Below are 23,181 nucleotides of genomic sequence, written 5' to 3'. Positions count from 1 at the left end.
ATAGCTGTGTCAGATTTTATCGAATTTAGTTCTGAGAGTGCCTAGCTATAGGTTTGTCGTGCTTAAGATTCTAAAAATACCAATTTTAACTGCTGTTGAGATAATGGTTTACCTGTTTGGACGCCCAATGCTTTTGCCTAAAGCTTTGGGTTCAATTCGCTAGAGCTCTAGAAAGGTGGAAACCTTACACTCTCTTCTCCCCAAAAATAGTAACTCCCAAAGCCCTCCTTCTTCTTCCCTCTCCATTCCTGCTCTTGATAGTGTTCTTCCAAAAAGATCCCCAAACCCCCAATTTTTTGTTTTTGTTTTTATTTTTTAATTCCACCCAACTCGGCCTTTTTGCCCACTTTGCATGCACGACATCCACTTTGCATGTAGGCACCCTTATCAAATCTAAAAGATGGGCCCCTTGGGAGCTCGAGAGGGAAGCCCATATGCAAATACACATTAAGGAAAATAGACCAGTACCACCGTGAAAGGCCACCAATGTCAGCAAAGGGCCCCCAATAGTAGCACCGCCCGCGTGGACCCGCAAGGGAGGGGACGACAACCATAGCCACAAGAGGAGGGGAGCTAGCTCTCTCCCCTCTTTGTGTTGTAAACAATGAGAGTCCACTCATGTATATATATAGCCTAGAAAACTCTACCAAAACATCATAACTGGGATATACATCTACTACGTGGCACTTCGAGAGAAACTCCCCAAAAAACCACTTCCAAGACCTCCAAAAAACTTACCATTTTTTTGTGTGGCTCCCTTAAGTTGATTGTACCTTGTAGCTCAAGGATCCGATGACCGCAAGCCATAAAGATCATCCTGAAACTTGCATATCCACCTTGGTTTCAAAGTTTTACCCTCCATTTTTGGGATTCCCGAGCATCCATACCAAGCATGGAAAAAAATCAAAATCTTTCACTTGCTCCTATCTATTGCCGACTTCAACTGAGGATATCTCCAACAATAATGATCCAATCGATGGGCCATAAAGCACAATTCACAACTTGCAGCGAGCACTACCATATGGAATCTTGGTGAGCTGAACAAAAATCTTGAAGCATGCATCCCGGAGAAAACCAAACTACTGCAAAGCCAACCTCCTCCGAGAAAACTTCAACTGCTCATATCTTCTTCATTTGATGGGAGATCTTTCGGGCTCAAAGATCATGCTATGCAACCATGAATTTGACCAATACTTGGGCCGCACATGCATCAACACCATCATCACATATATCTGCAAACCATTGAAATCTCTAAACTAGCATAACTTCTTGTTGGTAGCTCCTTTTATAAATTGTAAACAACCATTCCTTGAGATTAACAAAGGATTATTGAAATTTTTGCTAATTGTTATTGAAACACACTATTAGCACTAGAGTTCATAATATTTTCGTTCAAGGTAACATCTTTTGAGGCATTTAAGATATGTCACCAGAATGAGGCATAAGGAACACGTTATAGGTGTACTATCATATCCTTGGGTACTCGTGAAAGCTCTCGTGAGAAGCAACTTGGTCTTGTACCAAACGCCGATAACGTTTCAAGGACATCTAATAAAAACATGCATTCCAATTGTGTGAAATGCTTGCCAATTACATCGTGAGCTTCGTAGGTAAGGCCATTCTTTGGCCGATGCTCTTATGATTTCATAAGAAAGCCCTCTGAAGGTTGCACATGTTTGGTTTACTGGCATGTTAGGCGTGGAAATTTTGTACATATTTTCAAGTTGTGGAACATTACATCTTTTTGTAGAGCTATCTTTGAGCTCGACGCCTTGCCAATCAAAAGTCCACGAGCAACTTAATTTTACTTAGCATGAGGATCCATCAATCTCTAAAAATGTATCTTTAATTGATTTTATAGTTGCGTGGCATTTAAATAATCCTCTTGAAACAATACTTTATGGTGTACTTTGGACATGGAAGTCTCCTTGTGCTTCATCAACTACTCCTTTAAAGACCACATCCAATATACCTACTAACACCATAAATCAACAAACAACTATGATGTGCATGTTTTCATGCAATAGACTATTCTCTAATAACTAGAGAAGTTGACATGATAAGAAGAGAATTTTAACGTCGTAGGAAACTATCCCGAGAGAGAGAGAGAGAGAGAGAGAGAGAGAGAGAGAGAGAGGGCCAAAATATTCAATGAGATTAAAGGCTACAACAATTTGAGGTCAGCAAAGGCCAAAATAATCAATGAGACAAAAACTTTACAACCATTTAATGAGTGTTTTCCACAAAAGGTCAAAATAATCACCGAGACAAAAGGTTGACTTGATTTGATAAGTGACACAATTGTATGGAGAAGGTACATTGAGCAAACTAAGAATGAGAAATTAGTGCAAAAACTATCGCACATGTAGGGCAATGGAGGCTTGTGACGTAGAGCGATACGACATATGAAATGTTGAAACAATGAGAGGGACAAAAATAATGGGAGGCTCAAGGACAGCTAATATCTTATTAACAAGCCAAGACTAACAACGACGAGTGCTCATAATCACTATGGCATAGCATAGCATTAGACTCTTGCATGGTGTAGAATCCCTACTTGCCCTCTCTTGAGAAATGATGTCTTGTATCCTCTTGTGCATATGTGCCGTGTGTAACCAGTCCTTTTATGTTACCACAAAGGCGTTGATCTAACAGGACTCTCATCATCATCACCTTCTAACATAGATCTTTGAGGTCTCTTTGGATGATGCAACATAGTTATCTGCACACTAACATAACAATGTAAATACAAAGGGAGTCGACTCACAGAGACGATGTCGGGCTTGTGAAGCATGAAGAAATGCCTTACTCACACTGATTGATGAGCTAACAAGCACAAAAAACCAACCCATCTCATCTTCATACATATCCATAAATAAACAAAAAAGAACTATTCTGATTGATCTGTGGCATAATTATATGAGCTACACAACTAGAGAAACAGACAATGTTGTAGCCCAAATGTTGATCTATCGTTTTCCAGGAGTCGCTTCAGAAAGGACACCATGCTTTACACAAAGGTTGTGTCCACTGCCATGCCTCTTTTAAGTTTTCTTTCTCCTTTAGGTGGGTCACCAAAGATGGAGATTTCCTTGAGGAGAATTACTCTGTGAGTTTCCTGTGCTGTTCCCGACCAAAGGTTTATCTGCAATCTACAAGGGGGGATTGCCTATTTAAGGTTCTTGCCCGATCAGATATGCCTGCTTCCTAACCAAAGACACTCCTTTGGATGTGCTTGGGTGTGTGTATATACTTTGCACATCAAAGTCGCAGAAATTGCTTTTGCATATGTGCCTTCTGCATCAACTTTGTAATAATATTCTGCTTCTGTAATATGTCCTAAAGGATGGCCTCTTCTTCACCAGATAACGATAATCAAGAGCACCCATGTCTCCAAACACAGGCCAAGCTTTGAAGCAGCCCAATAACTAATTACTGACTGTACATGGTGAGAGGCAGCTCACCAAACGCAGCCCCTCATGTAACAACCCTCACAGCGATTGTGAATTTTGATAAGAATGACTTCTCCAAGAAAAAATCAGGGGGTCTCTCACCTCTCCTGATAAAAAATTGGACGACAGAAATGGCTCCAGATGTCATGATGATGGTTGTTTTTCACTATCTGAGTATAGGCCAGTGACCCTGCAACCAAAAAGCAATGCATTAGCTTTCCTCCCACTCACCTATCAACAACCACTTGGACCTTCAGAGACCTGTCATAAATGAGATAAGCGCCCCCAAGAGCACCAGAAACTTTATTACGAGCTTTTCTCACCAGAACCTGCAAAAGGTTGACAATATATCAATATAGCAAAGCAGACTATGATAAGCACCTCTGAAAGATCAGAAATGGTAGCACAATGATCCCACCTCCACTTGATCAAGCGAGCCCTTTGACGAATCTCGATTGCGATGAATGATGATTCCATTGTCACATTTGTTGATAAAGTGTGCACTACCACTGACGTCATAAAGACTCGGTGCCTCTCCCGACCATGATTGTAACTGAAAATGGATGCTTTTAGTTTAAGACTAGTTTTATGGTTAGTTTGAGACTAGTTTCATTTGGTACCCTAAATTAACCTTAAACCTAAATTCTAAAGTAGGACTAAAATACTAGACCCTAAACCTAACCTTACATCAGATCCTAGCAAAATTAACAAAACCCTAAAACTCTCATCAAAAGATGAGGCCAGGGGAAGTTTATTCATTGGGGAAATGCTCTGACCTGTCTTGGATGGGCAACAAACCAAACATGACAGCCATGATGCTGTGCAAAACGCTTTATCTTGGTCAGCATTTTACTGACATACTCCGTCTCTGTTCTGATCCGCAATACACACACAATCACATCTGCCGTTTGAGAAACAATTTTCTTTCTAGCCTCAATCATGGAAAAAGAGTACATACTGGTGACTGCTACGCTGGTGATCTAACTCGTTGTATGGATCTATCACTAAACCTCGTATGCCATGTCTCATAACTGCAGCTCTAGCCAGCTTGAGCACCCAATCCACAGATGGAAGCTCATCATCCTCACATCTGGAATAAAGAACAATCTCAATGTCCGCCGTTCAAACTATCCATAACATTTCCATAGGATTACAAATATATCACCTGATCAGGTAAAAGTAGTCATTTATCCACTGCTTTCCAAGCTCTAGTTCTTGTGGGCTCATTCGCTGTCTACCTCCTGCATAACTATACAGCATAAAAACAACTTAAAGGTAGGTATCCATGCAAGCTGTCAAAAATACATCCATTTAGTTCTCGAGAAAAAAGCTAAGTTGAGAACAAAAGTTCTCCTTTATGTACAACAGTGCAAAGAAAAGAGTAATCAGAGGCTCCAAAACAATACATCCGTTCTGCCTGATCGTAACCTTCCAACATAAAATACACCACCAGCCAATTATGAATAAGAATTTGAAACGAAGGGTTGCAAGCCTCTAAAACTAACCCTGGACCCCTGGTACCCACCACTCATGCCAGCAACTATTTCTAAGCTAGCTGGGGCATCGCTTGATGACCTGAATGCAGGCACCACACAACAAGTAGCCCTCATGTGTGTGGCCATCTAAAGAGGGACGGCTTCATACAATGTTAGTTCATAGAATGAGTCCATGATGACAGAGTGTTTATTTCAAGTGAAGACCCACACATGGAAGGCTAAATAGGGCAAGTGATACCTACGATGCATCAAAAAACGGTTTTTTCCAATGCTTTTCAATAAGCTTCCTTGCATGTTCTCGTACCTGCACTCACAACATCAAACGTTAGTGGTCCAAAGCACAGCATGCTTTCAATAGGAGACTGTTCACCAAATCCTGTAAGATAACCTTATTCTCCATAGAGCAAAGCCCGAAGGTCCAGCCCTTCGACTCTGCAAGATTAACTGCAAGGGCATCAATCCATTCACTTTTCCCAGAACCAGGTACACCAGTGACCAGTGTCAATTCACCTGGAACAACCTGCCATTAGCATCATAGGTTAATATGAATCCAAAAAGAAAAATCCCCTAAAAGACTAGCTATTCTGCAGGTTTTATGATCTGATCTTCATTTTGTGTATGCTTGTCTTACTTTGTAAAAATTATCCAGACAACGCCATCCTGTCGAAATGCCAACCTCATCTCCCCCTTGCACTCTATAATAGTGATCAAGATCCTTGAAAAAATCGGCAAAGGTGAACAATCCACGTATTGGATAAAGCTCTGCATTGTGCACCACTGCTTGCAAAGCTCCCACTCCAAGTTCAACCAGAACCTATTCTCAAAAAGTAAAAGCACTTACAGTGAGAGACAAGCATAAAACAGACCAGGCTGAATAATGGACAGAAAAGCTTAGAAATTCCTCGCTTATGAAAACAACAATTGTGTCCTATAAACATGTGAGATCCGCTCTCTGTAAATGCCCTTGCCTAGCGTCAGAGTTCGTGTGACAAAGAATGAGGACTTTTCACTGCTCGAAACAACACGGCTGAGGCGCACACCTTATTGTGAAGATTTTCCGCTCTTCTAGAGACGTTGCAACAGAAAATGTAAATACCTTCATAAGTTCAGAATAGTTTGAACTCACGAATTATAAGAGGGGATAAAACACTCATAAAACTACAAAAGCAAGAGACACAAGGAAAAAAAGAAAAAAAAAACGCTGTATTTTCTATTAAACAAAACAAGGTAAAACTACTTTTTTTTAGAATAATTTAGAAAAGGCATACACAAAATAAGATGAAGCAGCTTACTTGGCTAAAACTTGAAACAAGTACTCAACTTTAAACTAAAAAGGATAAAACATCTCAAAGACTTAATCCTAGAAATCAGACTCCACACAACAACTTCTAAAGGAACAAATACTTAAGACCTAATGTAACCTAGATACTAGAAATGAATACTACTACAAACCTACAAAGAAGAGGCTAAAAATAACCAAAGAAGTACAAAGATCCAAACTTGACAATATGTGACCTCAACTTCGGTGCTTGTCCAAATAGGAAGAATAAGATTATCACCTTTATCATGCATAGCTTGGACAACAGCTATGACATCCCTACTCATGTCGTCAGTGCCCAAGAGTAGGTGCAGGTTTGTATAGAGGTCATTCATGCTTTGAACTTATCTATAAAACCAACGAGCTGAATTTCTATCACCCTCCGGAGGTGATGGGCATACTTAGCCATGGTAAAGGCTAGCATTTGTCAAGCTAGAGCAAAAATACTAGAAGAGCTAGAGATCAAAACATCCAAATAGTGTGTTACTAAGTCAAATAGTAAGTGGGCTTTTAAGCTCCCCACTTTTATTGAATTTACTACTAATTATTTTGAGCATTCCAGAGGAAGAAAAATTGAGAATAAACTTTCTACAATGCAAAAATGAACGAACGTTTTTCATGAATCTTTTGAATGAGTATCCTTTCTCAACAAGCAAAGAAATAAGATGGCACAACTGAACAACAAAAGCAGATTTACTAGAACAAAGACGAGAGAGCAAATGACACCATACTTAGCTAAAAGAGAAATGTTTGAAGAAATGTGAGGCATGCGGAAAATCTAAATAGTTGAGAGCAAATGACACTGTACTTACCTAAAAGAGAAATGTTTGAAGAAATGTGAGGCATACGGATGATATTAAGATTGGCATATTCCGGTTCAAGGCATTTATCGTAGATATCTACTTCCAATCCCAAGGGAGTCTAAAAAACCTTAAGGTCTAAAAAGGCACAACAATCACTCATTGTGGTACAGTTTACTTTACAAAACTTCTTAGGATAAATTCCTCCACTGATAGAACTTGAATTCAAGTACATTAAATCTTGAAAAGAAGGAACGTCAGGAACAAAAAAATCATATACAAACCGTTTTACATTGCATAACTTGTGCAAAAATATCGTGCAAGTGTTAGCAAGAACTTGCACAAGACGCTACATAAAATCAAACTCATTAGTAAAAAGATAGAGATTAGCAAGAAAAACCACGCAATTGGTGCCCATAGGGATACCAATTGTTTGCTTGAAAAGAGAGTCACCGACAGTTATATACAAATTATCCAAAAGAAAATCTAACCAAGATATGATGTCAATGTTTTTTTTTTAATTTTTTATTTTATAGAAAAAGATCCTTCTATTAGTTAATGAAAACTGCCCATAGGGCTACATCCACCTCTGCAAGAGAGGGCTACAACAAGCATGGTGGGGAGACTCTCCCAATGAAAAAACAGCATATGTACAATGGGGCTAAATCAAGAGATGGGAGGAGGGAAAAGCCACACAGGTGGACAGTAGTGCCATCTGAGCACCCCCTGGACCATGGAGTAGAACGGCCCAGGGCGCCAGAGTCGAAGGAAAGCCTCGCGGCGCTCCCGCATGCGGTCGGAGCTGCTCTGTAGTCCCTCAAGCTGTCCTCTGAGAGTATGGATCAGCTCTAGCCAAAAGTCACGAACAGTCTCTGCTGGTGGTACAAGGCGAGCCTCAAAGATGCGGAAACAACGGGCCCGCCAGATGAACCAGAGAGCTAGGCCGCTGATGAGCTCCCAACACTCCGCTCTCTCACTGCTCCACTCCTGTGGAGTAAGGTCTGTAGCAGGCTGGAGTGTAGGTCGACCCCCCTGTATCACTATCATCTTGCTGGTGGAAGATAGCTCAAACTGAAGTGCCGGGCCCGTGAGGGTGGACCAAGCCGCTGCCCCCCAAGTGTACTGTCGAGCCGTGGAGAGGGCAGGCATCAGCCGAAGAACTCGTAGCCACACCTGCTGGGCCGAGGGACAGTCCCAAAGACAGTGACGCTGACTCTCCACCAACTGGTCACAGGCTGTACATGCGGCCGAGAGACCACTATGTACAAGCCAGCTCCCTACTGCTGTGGCGCTGTGTGCAACCAACCACTGGAACAAGGTGACGCGCCTCGGCTGTCTGGAGTCCCACAGCCTCTGCCAAAAAGCTGCCAAGAACTCAACTGTGAGACCCTCCTCCTGCCAATGACGTGCTGCAGCGGGGCGGGCCTCACTCTGTGCTGCAAGTATATGACGTCCAAGCCGAACAGTGTACTGAAAGAAAGGGACTCCTGGGCGGTCTGCAGAAGAGAATCGGTCCCTCCAAAGCCACTCACCAGGATCCCACTGTACTCGTGCCAGTGGACAGCACTCCCAAGCCTAGAGCCTCCAGTGTCCTGTCTCAAGAGCTGCTGGGTCAGGGTCTATGACGCAAGTCCTCCCACAGATGCCCACAACTCGGATCCTCTGGAAACAACACTGCTACCTGCGGGGCCTCTACTGCAACTCTCTGTAGTCGTCCCCCACCCTGAAGCTCGAAGAACAGGGCTGGGACAGTCTCTGAGAGTTATTAGAGCACTTATCTACGTAAGAGATTATAAAATCACGATGAAATTTCCTAAGAGCATAACGATCAGAAGAAGATAAGCTATTCCTTCATGAAGAAAAGTTCACAGAGCAAGATGCTAATTTCAAAGAAGCTTTCTTAAGGACTACAGACTTTTAATGCGTGAAAACACCTTGAACTCCTAAAGACTCCTCGAGCTTTACTACAAAACTACAAAGTCCTTTCTCTATGGCTTTGAAGAAGCAAGAGTCATTTGAAGAAGGGAGCCTATATTTAGTACCTCTAGAGAAAAGGCCTTTCAAGGAATCAGAAGGAAGAATGGAGCAATCGGCAGTAACTACATGACCCAAAGCTCTATTTACGTAAGAAGAAAAGGCAACTTTACTATAAGGGCAATCAATATCTCAGATTGCTAGTTTTTCTTGATTTTTAAGATTACGTCCGATGTCACTATAGTTGAAAACTTTTGTCCTAAAGTTTTCACATATTTGAAAGCCACAACAGGATGGTTCCATGCCTTTCTCACACAAGGAGGGAGAGCATCCAAAGCTTCTTGAGTCTCAAAGTAGAACTTAGTCCAATCTTGTCCAAGCATGGGAGATAAAGATAGTTATCAACAAATCTTTCTTTCCAACCAATGGATTTTTCAGACTATGACACTTGGATTTCAAAAATTTACCTAACAGTACTCGAAGTTGAGTATTATGAGACTTTCTTAACTCCAAATCTTCATGAGAGTAGTTCTCAAGGGTATACAAGAGCTTAAATAGGATCCTTATATTGTACCTCTCAAATAATTTACAAGAAAAAGAACCCAACTCCATGACTCTAGATAGGTAAATCAATCTCCATTTGTAATCCCTATATGCAAAAACTCTATGGTTGGACGGGCCATATTCTCAATTCTAGATGTAACAGACTTGGACACTCCAAGTCGAGATTCTCCCACAACACCACAAGAATTCACTTCAAAACAATTCACAGTTCACACTTGATTCGACACGGCTCAACGGAGTTCCGTGCCTAGAGATATTGGCCCCAAAGACAGGCGCTCCTTTTGGTATTTCTTTTTGTATTAATCTATTGCACAAAGTACACTAAGTGGTTGGGTCTCACTCTTAGACTCTACGTCCAGATGCTCTAAGAAGTGGGAGCCAACAACATAACGAGTTACAAGGGATGCCAAAAGCAGAGCCCCAAAAGCTGTCCACTAAAAGCATTCTCAAAATAAATCAACTTTGACTCTCAAGCCTTGCTTAATAATTAAAGCAAGTTCCAAAAGCTGCCCCAAAATAATGCGTAGGATTTTTATTGCTTTTCCCACGCAAAACTGAGAATTCCGTACAGCTTTTTGCCACGTCAGCATTCCGTAAAATGCGTCGAAAAACGCCGGATTCTGTACGGGAATGCCACGTCAGCCCTAGCGCGGAATTTCCGGGACCAATCTGCTGCCAGCTGGAGGCGGGTGTGTTGTGTGTGTACTGGGCAGCAACGTCACCAGTTTGTGACATACCCTCCTCTTCAAAGCATTGTAATCGCCCTAGATTACGCCTGCAAAACAGAAAGAGGCTATAAACTGTCTTAGCAGACACTGAGTGTTAGTACCGATGTACTAGGAACACACATCTAGCACATGTACCAATCCACAGTCACATCACACGACATCACTTCACATCACATGACAAATCACATTCAAAATTCATTCGAATCTCAAACCATGATTAATCGGCAACGTATTTAGCAATCGCATCTAGATCCACTCAGGACCTCATAGATACCCGATTGACTAATCCTTATTGCAATCACGTCTATCAAGATCTTTCAGATCAAAATGCTGCAGTCATTTTGTCTATCAGTTCCTGCACTTAAACAAGTCAAGAACAAGTTGTTGAGGTAAAGGCCCAAATGACCCCTTTAATGTATATTTTTTAAGGTTACTAACCTTTGGCCAAGTTCACATTGAACTTGGCCACTAACTTAAAAATGGTCCTATACTTTTAATAAACGGAATGAGAGAGCCCAAAAATAGTCACTTATTTACTAGGTCCCTGCTACTCAAAAACAAAGAAATTGCCGAAAAACAAGTCCCAAAACAGGTGTTTTCAGCAAATTTCAGATTTACGCAGGTTTTTGCAAGTGTATTTTCGATGCATCTACATTGAGGAAAGTGCAAATTGATGGCATTTATGACATTTGACAAGTTTTGGCAATGTATCACCATTTGTGGCTCAATTTTCTGCAATTTGATGCTACAAATTGGGGCTTTTGCTCATACATCCTTCTAAAGGCTGTGAATTACCCTTATGTATGTTCTGTGAGGCTAAAAACAACTAAAATTGTTGTTTTTGAGCACAAATTCAGTCACTGAAATTTCCTGCGCATAAATTTCAAAAATTGTCTTTTGTGCCTAAATCGACCCATTTTGCCCGAAATTGCTCCGATGACCATTTGGAGCTATAGTGCACGCTTCTGTGAGGTTATACTCCGGTTTTGGTGCATTTTGCCCAAAAATTCAGCGTATAACCCCTCTTATTCGTGCAACTATGGCCTCACCTTCTTCGGATGTAAAGAATCTCTTCGAGATTAGGAGGTTCGATGGAGCAGGTTTCGACCTTTGGAAAGACAGGATCCAAAGAATCCTATTTCTTAAGGATTGTGAAGGGGCACTTGAATAGGTAAAGCCACAGAATATGTCGGATGAAGCATGGGTTAGCCTGAACAAAAAGGTAGTTACATACATTAAAATGGCCATCACCAATGAGACAATCATTGATTTGAAAGGTCTCACAAATGCTTTTGATGTGTGGGAGAAGTTGAAGGCGATGTATGAGAATACAACGCCTGTCAACCAAGTGCATTTGATGCGAAAACTTGTTGACATGCAGCTAGATGAGTCCAAGAGCGCTGCAAAGCACTTGTTGTTGATTACAGGTACTTTGTCGCAGTTACAGGATTCAGGTTTGCCTCCTTTTGATGATAAGCTGAAAGCTATCTTCTTGCTTATGACCTTACCTGATTCATGGAAAACATTGGTGGTTTCATTGTCGAATAACCCCAATTTGACCTTTGACGGCGTTACGGGTTCTATCTTGAATGAGGAAATCAGGAGGAAAGCAGGTGGAGAGGGAGGCAACTCTGCCAACATGGTTAGAGGCACGACAGAGAAGAAGAATGTCTATGCACAAAGGAGTAAGCGTAAAAGTAAGGAAATGGGAAATGCCAGCAGAGGCAAGGGTGATGTGACTTGCTATCAGTGTGGCAGGAAAGATCACAAGAAACCTGATTGCAGGTACTACAAAGCCGAGTTAGAACGGAAAAAGAATGGCGGAGACAAAAAGAAAGAGAAGAAGGAAGTCAAGACAGATGCACAAGACAGCTCAAAGGACAAAGAGAAGGCCAATGTGGCTTCTAGTGTTGTGATTGAGGAGTTGTCAGATGTAGAGGACATCTTGTGTGCCACTTTGTCAGATGATGATGCTTATGACCTTGATGCCTCTCTTAATGTTCATTCACAAGACATGCAGATCACCAAGAGTGACCTTATTGATGCTTCGTTGACTGTCAATTGCATTATCCAAGACTTGGATAATTGATTCCGGTGCTTCATTTCATGTGACTCCTATCAAGGAGTGTTTCTCTACTTTTGATGCAGGCAAGCATGGCCATGTATACCTTGGAAACAATCATGCATGTTTCATTGAGGATATTGGCACTGTGCATCTCTCCATAGATGGCACAAATGAGCTTGTCTTGCATGACGTTAGATATGTGCCAGGAATCAAGAAGAATCTGCTTTCTGTTGGTAAGATGGATATGCATGGTTACTGCATCTTGTTTGAGAGAGGATCATGGAAAATGACTAAAGGCTCAAAGCTGATTGTAAAGGGCACAAAGAAAGGGACACTTTACTGCATGCATGGAAAGGCCACGTTGGGCAAGTTTATTGCGTTGGCTGAAATTAACTCTCAAATGGAGTTATGGCACAAGAGGCTTGGCCATATGAGCCAAAAGGGCCTTTCTAAGCTTTGTACTTTGAACAAGCTTGATGCTAAAGGCACAAAGCTTGACTTTTGTAATGAATGTCAAAATGGCAAGCAAGTAAAGCGTTCTTATTACTCCGGTGTCTCTTGTAATTCTAGTGTGCTTGATCTTGTACATTCTGATGTATGTAGCATGCCTACTAAGTCTATGGGAGGTGCCTGCTATTTTGTCTCCTTTGTTCATGATCATTCTAGGAAAATTTGGGTTTATTTGCTTAAAACTAAGGATGAAACCTTTGCTGCGTTTAAGAAATTTCATGCATTTGTGACCACCCAAACAGGTAGAAAGCTGAAATGCTTGCGTACAGACGATGGGGGGGAGTTCACAAGTACTCAATTTAACATATTTTGTGAAAATTTGGGCATTAAGAGGGAGCTTACTGTGCCATACAGCCCCTCTTCTAACGGTGTGGCTGAAAGATTCAATAGGACACTTTGTCAGAGGGTGAGATGCATTCTGTCCACAGCTAATCCCTCTCATGGATTTTGGGGAGAAGCTTTGAAAACTGCAGTGCATATATGCAATTGATCCCCTCACATGTCTTTGAAAGGTGATATCCCTGAAGAGGTTTGGTCTGGCAAGCCTGCTTCATATGACCACTGACGCATTTTGCGAAGCTTTTGTGCATATTAGACCTAAGTTGAGGAGCAAACTAGATGCCAAGTCCATTAAAGGCCTCTTCATGGGATATGGTGAAGAAGACAAAATGGGTTACAGGATTTGGTTATCTCAGCTCAAAAGGGTTGTGCACAGTCGGGATGTTGTTTTTAACGAGGCAAGGCTGCTTCAAAACAATTGTGCCTCAAAGCATGACCATAAAAGGGTCAAATTTCAACATGACCAACCACCTGTTAGGCCTATTATTGACCCTCAGGATGCACCACATATGGCTGAAAATGTCGATGATATAGTGGTGTTTGAGCCAGAAGATGTTGGGCAGAAAATTGAGGCTCCTGAAGGGCATTTGCAGCCACGAAACAATGCTGAAAATGGTGCTAAAAATGATGTAGAGCAGCCCATTGTTGATGATTTTATCATGCCACCTGATGCAGACCCATTACTGGATAATGTGGATCATTGGGTGAGGCGGTCTACTTGTCCAAGACGGCCAGTGAGTGAATATGATCCCTCTTTGCATTACATTATGTTGACAAATGAGGGAGAGCCTCTTACGTATAAAAAGGCAAAGACATGTGAGCACAGCGACAAGTGGGAGCTTGCTCTGCAGGAAGAGATTAAAGCTTTGCATGCTAATCATACTTGGGATTTGGTGGAATTGCCCAAAGGAAGGAAAGCTATTCCTAACAAATGGGTGTATAAAATCAAGACTGTTGATGCAAAACCCAAGTATAAGGCAAAGCTGGTTGCAAAGGGATATGTTCAAACCAAGGGCATAGACTTTCAGGAAGTGTTCTCTCCTGTAGTAAAGATAACAACTTTGCGTGTATTGTTTGTCATAGTGGCTGCCCTTGATTTGGAAATGGACTAAATGGATGTGCATACCACTCTCTTGCATGGTGATGTGGACGAAGAGCTTTACATGAAGCAACCTGAGGGTTTTGTTATTCCTGGCAAGGAACATTTGGTATGTATGCTAAATAGAAGCTTGTATGGGCTGAAACAATCATATAGACAATGGTACAAGAAGTTTGATGCTTCATGCTCAAACATGGTTACAAAAGAAGCCATGCAGACCATTGTTTGTATACCAAACGTGATGAGGATGGCAGCCCTATCATTCTTGTGCTCTATGTGGATGATATGTTGATAGCTGCAAAGAAAAGAAGCACCGTTGATGTTCTTAAAGGGCAACTGAAATCTGCATTTTCAATGAAAGACCTTGGGGCAGTTGAACATATACTTGGAGTGCGTGTTAGAAGGCAAAGGGACCAGCACAAATTGTATTTGTCGCAAGAAAAGTACATTGAAAAGGTGCTGGACAGATTTAACATGGCTGAAGCAAAGCTCTTGGCGCGCCATTACAGCTATATGTCAAAATCTCCAAGGATGATTGTCCCAAGTCAAAGAAAGAAGCCAATGACATGCAAAGTGTGCCTTACGCTTCAGCTTGTGGTTCACTTATGTATGCTATGGTTGCTACTAGGCCTGACATATCCCATGCACTAGGAGTTGGGAGCCGGTTTATGGCTAATCCAGGCAGGTTGCATTGGGATGCAGTGAAGTCCATTATGAGGTACTTGAAAGGGACTAAAAACAAATGCCTCTGCTATGGTAAAGGACCATTGGAGTTGAAGGGATTTTGTGATTATGACATGGCCGGTGATGTGGATACACGGAAATCCACAAGTGGTTATGTGTTTACTCTTGCAGGAGGTGCTGTTTCATGATGTTCTAGATTGGAAAAGATCGTTGCATTGTCTACTACAGAGGCTGAATATATTTCAGCCACTGAGGCTTCGAAAGAAGCCATTTGGTTAGCACGTCTATGCAGTGAGTTTGGTTTGCTAAACAAGGCACCTATGCTTGGTTGTGATAGCCAGAGTTCCATATGTTTGGCAAAGAATGCCATGTTTCATGCACGCACAAAGCATATTGATGTGCGGTATCACTTCATTCGAGAAGTGCTTGAGGATGGCCTTTTTGCATTGGTTAAGATCCATACATCACAAAATCCAGCAGATGCTCTCACTAAGTGCTTACCCAAAGCACAACATCAACTATGCATACAGATGGTGGGAGTCACGTAGCTTAAAGGCGTCATTTATGCCTTTAAGTGGGAGGTTGTTGGGGTAAAGGCCCAAATGACCCCTTTAATGTATATTTTTAAAGGTTACTAACCTTTGGCCAAGTTCACATTGAACTTGGCCACTAACTTAAAAATGGTCCTATACTTTTAATAAAAGGAATGAGAGGGCCCAAAAATACTCTCACTTATTCCCCTCTACGAACGTGTAGCGCTCTCTCTCTCTCTCTCTCTCTCTCTCTCTCTCTCTCTCTCTCTCTCTCTCTCTCTCTCCCCTTCATCGTTTTCTCACGCCCCCTTTTCTGCAGGCCATCGCCATCTCTCCAAGCCTCAAGTGCTGCAGTTCTCCTCGTGCTCTGTCACTTGCACACACTGCTGTGCACTCATCACAAGTCAGTATCATGTTCGGGAATTCCAGTTCATAAAGTCATACAACAGAATACTGTCAGCTCACACTATCCCTGAAACTCAAAAGAGACAACAGTGACTTTAGTATAAAAAATCGAGGCAATCTGTTGACAAAGGAGCGGAGCAACCCCCCTCTTCTGCATACCCGCTGCACCAGATTCCGCCCAAGCTGAATTCGGGGTTCCATTTAGAATAGACTATGCTAATCCAAATGCTTCAAGGTAAAGATTCACAATCTGAGGAGTATCTGCTAGGTCCTCCTCCTCCATCCACTTTGCATCCAATGCAGGATAGTTCTTGAATTTAACTTTCTACCACTGTAACAGAATTGGACACTCCAAGTCGAAATTCTACCGTGACACCACAAGAATTCACTTCAAAACAGTCCACAGTTCACACTTGATTCGAAATGGCCCAACGGAGTTCCGTGCCTCGAGATATTGGCCCCAAAGACTGGCGCCCTTTTCAGTATTTCTTTTTGTATTAATCTGTTGCACAAAGTACACTGAGTGGTTGGGTCTCACTCTCAGACTCTACGTCCAGATGCTCTGAGAAGTAAGAGCCCAACAACACTTACAAAGAGTTACAAGGGATACCAAAAGCAGAGCCCCAAAAGCTGTCCATTAAAAGCATTCTCAAAATAAATCAACTTTGACTCTCAAGCCTTGCTTAGTAATTAATGCAATTTCCAAAAGCGCCCCAAAATAATACGTAGGATTTTTACTGCTTTTCCACCCAAAACTGAGAATTCCGTACAGCTTTTTTCCATGTCAGCATTCCGTAAAATACACTGAAAAATGCGGGATTCCGTACGGCAGTGCCACTTCAGCCCTAGCGTGGAATTTCCGCGACCAATCTGCTGTCAGCCGGGGGCAGGTATGTTGTGTGTGTACTGGGCAGCCACGCCACCAGTTTGTGACACTAGAGATTGAAGCTGAAACCGGCATGTTCAATCCACAAAGGGCGATAGACTTTACTTCAAACCTTGATTTAGCTTTCACCCATTATTAGTCGTCTATTTTACCTGTACTTTCAAGACACAACAAAGGGGAGAGGGATACAGGCTGCTAGATTGCACCTGTATGAGTAGACGGACACCAGATTGGCCCCTAACTTAGGCGCCCCTTTCGGTATTTCTTTATTGTTCAAAAGAGGGAATAAACGTTGTGGTTCCTTACAAGCTGCCCCGCACAAACTCGGCTGAATTTCCACTGTTCCGGCCTGATTTCGGCAGCATAACTGTACTAGGACCCTTCACAGTCAGTATTCCCACGCATTGACTGACTTTCCCGACGCATACGGGCACTTTGCAAAACCTGGCGAGAATCTGCAGCACGCTGAATTCTCTGTTTTCAGCCCTGAAAATGCGCCAGATCACCTGTACAACGGTCCCCTTGCGTCCCCGAACCTCCTGGGGGTATTAGGGTCCGTTTAAGGCCAAAACCCTAAACCTGCAAAAATACACAGCAGGCTGTAATTTACTGTTTCGGGCTCCGTTTCGCGTGCCGGTCGCATCCGTAGCAAGTCCTCGAGCTCCCGCACCTGTAGGGCTACTTGCCCTTTGAATCGGACGAGATTTCTGGCGTGAAACCTCTCCGAATTCACCTGTACCTGCGGGGGGATTAGCCGCTAGCTAATCCAGTACCTGTGCAAGAGGCTCTTGCCTCGGCAATCGCGCATGAACCCACACAACTGTACATTGGTCAAATGAAGAGCCCACTAGAGGGGCATAACATTCTGCCACAGGGGGGAGAGAGGGCAGTGCGTAGCGTGCAGGGCATCACTCCTGGCACCGCACTGTGCATAAGAGGGAAAGCAAGCACTCCATAGCTCTTAACCTGTGACAAAACTGAAAATGAGCCTCTCCCAGCTTAAAATTCAGCGCCACTTCTTGTTGCATGAGGCAAGTGCACCAGAAGGTGCCACTTGGCACATTTATAAGCATTTTCCCGTTTCGGGGTTGCCGTCTAAAAATATCCCAACCGGTTGCCCAGTTGACTTCACGGCAGAGTAAGAAAATGTTCCCCTTGTCATTTCGGAGGTAATGACGTCAACACATTTTCAGGTCCCAAAATAGCAGTTCCCTAAATTTTAGGAGATGCTGCCATTGTATCTTTCTAGGTCATCCGGCCCTCTTTGTACACTGCGGCCACATCCAGAACTGAAATGTAGTCTCTGTAGCAAAGGATTCCACTTTGGCTAGTCAATGACCCCACTTGGCTAACCATAGTCCTTGTCCAACCTTAGTGCTCTCTTGCCCTTAGGCCTGGACTCCCTGTGGACAGTTCCACACTAGCTATGCAATGCAGGGCAGTTAGATTTCCCGAGGGGTGTTTCCAAAAAGTGAAAGTAAATAGATAATAAGAAAGAAATCAACAAAAAGGATAGATAGTAGTCACACGCTAGTGACAGAAGCCCTAGAGAGACCTTGCACTCCATAAGAAATAGTGTTGTGCAAGACAACTGGATTGATCCGAGGGATAGAACCTTTAGGAATCCAAGCTCTTTTAGACTGACTTGAAGGAAGAACTAACTCGGGTTTGGAATGCCTTCGCCAAAGCATAGGTTTCTTGTCGTAAATTGTATTATTTTTACGTAAAGAAGACTTTCCTTCCAAGTTGTTTAACCTTTATGGAAAAAGGTATGCAAAGTTCTCATCCAAAACAACTCTCGAGGCCACGTTGATTTATAAAACTCTTTAGGTCTCTCAAATTACCCTCTATGTGCTCAATAGGAAAACAACGGAAAGACTCAAAGCCATGTTTTGCTATTGCCGCATACAAGGGTTTAGCACTTTCACGTAAGGTGCTTTTACTTTGAGCTTTTCTCACTTCTCTTACATGTTCCTCAAAACGAACAAAAGTTGTTCAAAAGGTGTGGCCAGCATACACCATAGAACTATCATGAATACTATAAATTACATAAATAACTTGAGAGGTATGAACGGGACTTAAAGGACGATCTACCATAAGATGTTTTTTTCTTAAACGTCTCAAACAATTGAGAGCTTTATTGGAAGAGGTTGTGTAATGAGGACTAACTAAGACGTTCTTGATAGAAGCCCAATGAATAGGACGGACCATCACCAAAAACTTGTAAAGCAGGGCTGCTACCAAGCAGTGAGGTCCTTTGACGATATGTAGCCCAAGGTTGCCAAAAGTTTCAAGCTTTCAAGATAGGTAAACTGAAGATAGGTAGGCAACCAACTTCAGCTCTAAACCTTTAACAATGGACAGTGGAATCACATATCTAACTCTCTCATAGTGAAAGTACAAGGGTTTGTGAGACGAGCTCAAACACAGACACATAGAAAGGACATAGGTGGCACCGGCACAACCTTTGCCAGCCAAGATGGCCTACTACAGAGATTAGTTTTCCCGTTGACACATAATAGCTTCATTTAACACCCATCCTGTTAAAGACTATGGAGGATTAGTTTAACTAGCATATGAATAATTGCTCACAAGTAGACAAATGTAGACACAAATAAACTAGCATATGAATAATTGCACACAAGTAGACAATAATGTAGACACAAATAAACTAGCTTTTCCTTAGACTTGAAAGTGTATAAAAGCTTGCTCCTTATACAGGAGAGAAGTGGCATCTAGGGCTAGCATATGTGATGACATAGCATAAGAGTAAACCTCCCCTACAAAGGTGGGTAGAACCCTACAAAAGTGAGATGTATTTGGCTTCTTGTACAAGTATGCAATGCCATGTAGGCATACAAGCTTGCTCCTTATACAAGAGATGAGTGGCATCTAGGGCTAGCAGATACGATGACTTAGCATGAGTAAACCTCCCCTACAAAGATGGGTCGATTCTCGAACCCTACAAAGATGAGGGATGCATTTAGCTCTTTGTACAAGTAGGCAATCCATCTAGGCTACACATGACTCTGCATCACTAGCAGATGACTAGCTTCCACACAGGCTCCATGTAGACAAGAGAGGGTACATATCAAGATACAAATGAGATAGCCGACAGATGGTTCAATAAGATGCTGGGTCATAGGACAAAGCCCATGCCAACAACCCTCCCCTTGAAGTTTAGACTATAATGACATAAGAAAATCCACAGAATGGCTCCACATAGAAGAAGAAGCTCCAATCCAGGAGAAAATAGCCTCCACTCTAGAGAAGAATATAAGCTCCACACAGGAGAAGAAAATCCTCCCCTTAAACGATGTAGACATTGTAGGGACCAAGCTCACCCGAGCAATGGCCAAAAATAAATCCATTGCAAGAGAAAGAGAAGTACAAAATAGGTCTTCAGAGAATGACTCCACCCCACTGTGTCTTGACTAAAGTGATATTTTCCTGCACAATTTTCTGTTTTTTTGTTGGTGTGGGGTTTTACCCCCTTGTCAGGTCACTTGCTGGTTTCAAGAGCCGACGCCCAAAAGCCACCAAGCCCAATTCCAAGCCTGCCCCAAACTAGGAAAAAGCAGCAAAAAACAAGCAAGCATAGTATAGGAACAAGTTATGGTTGGCTCTGGTTCTCCTGTTTCTGTTTCCATTTACATTTCTTGTCAGCCAAGAATTTGCGTGCTTTACACAAAATGCTTGGCTTGACATATGAGCCTGGTCTAAGCTTCAGATTGAAAGGTTCAATGATGCATTGTTAAGCTGACTTGCAGTCACAAATTCCTTCCATGTTTGTTTTACAACTTGCAACTTAGTTCTGCATTCGATGTGACAAAAGTTAGAACTCACCTCATTTGCATCCTTATAAGCCTTCTTCCCATTCTCTCTCATTGGCCATTGAACACGCCAGCATCTGCCATACATGCCCCCATAAAGTCAAACTTATTACCTAATGGATGAACCTTTCAACAAGTTTTTGAGTCTCATACTAACCGTTCTCTACCTAGACGGCGTGCAAGCTCCTCTGCAAGAGCTTGACCAGGATCATCTCCATCAGTAGCAATGATTATACGAGACACCTGCCAATTACAACTTCATGTCAACGCAGCTCTAGATGCATGTGAATATCAAGCACAAATGATCAAACCCTGAAGTGACCTTCTCAAAGTATTCCTTGCAATTCCAAATGTATGAGTATTTTTTGTCCTGCCAGCATTTGCATAAACTTAAGCTAGAAACCTTGGTTTTCAGCAAAGTTTATACAGACCTAGGGGCCCACATAAACTGCATAAACTATCACAAGTTGTACCTCAGCTTCGCTGATGGACCTCTTTGCTGCAGAAATTTTGGCTGGTGCACCATCTGGAACACTGATGCAATTCAGAAACCCTGCCTCTTCCATTGCCAGCTTATCCATTTCGCCCTCAACCTATAGAAACCACAAAAAATTGGCTTCCTGCCCTATGAAAAATTCCTTGCTATAGAAAGTCAACAAGTTTGAGAGCCTCACAATAATAATTTCCTTTGCATTAGTAATATCATCAAGCCCATAAAAAACTTTTAAAGACTGCTTTTCCTGCAACATTAGGCAAACATTGCACTTCACTCTCACTTGCTTATAGCTTTTAACTTTACAAAAAGAAGAAATCTAGGAACCTGCCAAAACATTTTTCCGAGTGTCCGATACTTGAAGTTGACTACTTCTCCATTCAGTAGGTAAGGAAAAACAATCACAGCCTGTCACAACAAACATGAAACGACTTCTGATCGTAACTGATTTGTAAAGATTGGAGCTGAAATTCAAAATACGAAAATTTGAGGAAATTGTTTTAGACGAGTGCTTCACTCACTCCATGAGTCTTACTGAATGTCTCTTTGACCTGATTGCGAGCTACAGTTTTCCTGCTTATCTTTCTTGATTCAAAGTAATCCAACACCTGCAAAACTTGCAACCAATAAACAGGCTGAGTGGCTGGCCAGACCTCTTGTTCCCCTTATCTCGCCTACACCAATAGGCATGCAAGAAGAAAGAATTTTCAAGCCAAACATGTGGAAAATCTTCAATTTAGTGGTGAAATAAATTGCGCCGAATTAACTGTTCAACAGATGTGGTTGAGTAAAACAAAACAAAGCCACGTGTGATTAATGAAAAAAAATGAACAAACCAGAAAAACTGTTCAATCCAAACAGTGGAGAAGAGATCAAACTAAAGGCCTAAATTCTCGGACATCACAGAGGTAGTACCAGCTGAGTGGCTCACACCTCTCGAGTCAGCAACGCCCAAATGGATGGGGGCCTTCACGCGATTGGAGGTCCTCATTGCAGTTTGGGCTTGCTCAGAGACTATACCCTCCCTGTTTTCGAGCTACAGGGTGAGGATCATTTACACCGAGTTTCAGTAGAGGCCCCACAAGTGGCAGAGTGCTGTTTTCAGAGGATCCAAGTTGTGGGCATCTGTGGGAGGACTTGTTTCATAGATCCTGACCCAGCAGCTCTTGAGTCTAGCCACTGGAGGCTGTGGGCTTGGGAGAGCTGTCCACTAGCACGAGTGCAGTGGGATCCTGGAGAGTGGTTTTGGAGGGACCCTTTCGCCTCAGCCGACCATCCAAGTGTCCCTTTCTTTCAGTACACTGTTCGACCGGGACGTCACATACTGGCAGCACGGAGAGAGGCTCCTGCTGCTGCAACACCTCATTGGCAAGAGGAGGGTCTCACAACTGAGTTCTTGTCAGCTTTTTGGGCGAGGTTGTGGACGCCAGACAGCCGCAGCGAGTCACTTTGTTTCGATGGCTGGTTGCACATAGAGCTACAGCAATGGAGAGTTGGCTTGTACATAGTGGTCTCTCGGCAGCATGTGCAACTTGTGACCATCCTGTGGAGAGTCAGCGTCATTGTCTTTGAGATTGTCCTCTAGAACAGCAGGTTTGGCTTCGTATCCTTTGGCTGATGCCAGCTCTTTCCACAGCATGGCTGTACTCTTGGGGGGCAGCTGCTTGGTCCACTCTCATGGGCCCGGCACTACAGTTTGAGCTATCTTCCACCAGCAGGATGGTAGTGATGCAGGGGGGTCGACCTACACTCTAGCCTGCAACAGAGCTTACTCCACACGAGTGGTGCAGTGAGAGAGAGAGTGTTGGGAGCTCGTCTGTGGCCTGACACTCTGGTTCATCTGGTGGGCCCGCTGCTTCAGCATCTCTGAGGCTTGCCCAATACCACCAGCGGAGACAGTTCGAGATCTTTGGCTATCCATACTCTCACGGGACAGTTTGAGAGACTCCAGGGCAGCTCCGACCGCATGCGGGAGCGTAGAGAGGCTTTCCTTTGACTCTGG

At 42.8% G+C, this 23,181-nt stretch overlaps 1 protein-coding gene across 4 annotated transcripts in view; it reads right to left on the bottom strand.

Annotated features, from left to right (window-relative positions):
• Positions 1 to 2,264: 2,264 nt before the first annotated feature.
• The window catches only part of LOC147423695 (primase-helicase Twinkle, chloroplastic/mitochondrial-like), a 130,612-nt gene continuing 109,695 nt past the window's right edge, over positions 2,265 to 23,181 (bottom strand). For 2 of the 4 annotated variants that reach the window (XM_086501603.1, XM_086501601.1), the window contains 16 exons: positions 21,701 to 21,787; positions 21,507 to 21,587; positions 21,361 to 21,426; positions 21,160 to 21,279; positions 21,009 to 21,056; positions 20,844 to 20,929; positions 20,700 to 20,763; positions 5,580 to 5,762; positions 5,337 to 5,468; positions 5,191 to 5,252; positions 4,618 to 4,701; positions 4,411 to 4,542; positions 4,229 to 4,325; positions 3,871 to 4,005; positions 3,714 to 3,781; positions 2,839 to 3,642 (listed from right to left, as the gene is read on the bottom strand). In XM_086501603.1, the coding sequence (XP_086357729.1) occupies positions 3,597 to 3,642; positions 3,714 to 3,781; positions 3,871 to 4,005; positions 4,229 to 4,325; positions 4,411 to 4,542; positions 4,618 to 4,701; positions 5,191 to 5,252; positions 5,337 to 5,468; positions 5,580 to 5,762; positions 20,700 to 20,763; positions 20,844 to 20,929; positions 21,009 to 21,056; positions 21,160 to 21,279; positions 21,361 to 21,426; positions 21,507 to 21,587; positions 21,701 to 21,787 (1,491 nt within the window). In that variant the 3' untranslated portion in view covers positions 2,839 to 3,596. Of the gene's footprint in view, positions 2,723 to 2,838; positions 3,643 to 3,713; positions 3,782 to 3,870; positions 4,006 to 4,228; positions 4,326 to 4,410; positions 4,543 to 4,617; positions 4,702 to 5,190; positions 5,253 to 5,336; positions 5,469 to 5,579; positions 5,763 to 20,699; positions 20,764 to 20,843; positions 20,930 to 21,008; positions 21,057 to 21,159; positions 21,280 to 21,360; positions 21,427 to 21,506; positions 21,588 to 21,700; positions 21,788 to 23,181 lie in introns of those variants that run through there. The other 2 variants (XM_086501602.1, XR_015186593.1) reach the window with 2 other exon arrangements.

This window comes from Adiantum capillus-veneris, chromosome 26 (assembly GCF_014529385.1).
Source record: "Adiantum capillus-veneris isolate H3 chromosome 26, ASM1452938v2, whole genome shotgun sequence".
NCBI classification, from domain to species: Eukaryota; Viridiplantae; Streptophyta; class Polypodiopsida; order Polypodiales; family Pteridaceae; genus Adiantum; species Adiantum capillus-veneris.
Note: the sequence above shows the minus strand (reverse complement) of the source record. Positions and strands in the feature narration are given on the sequence as shown.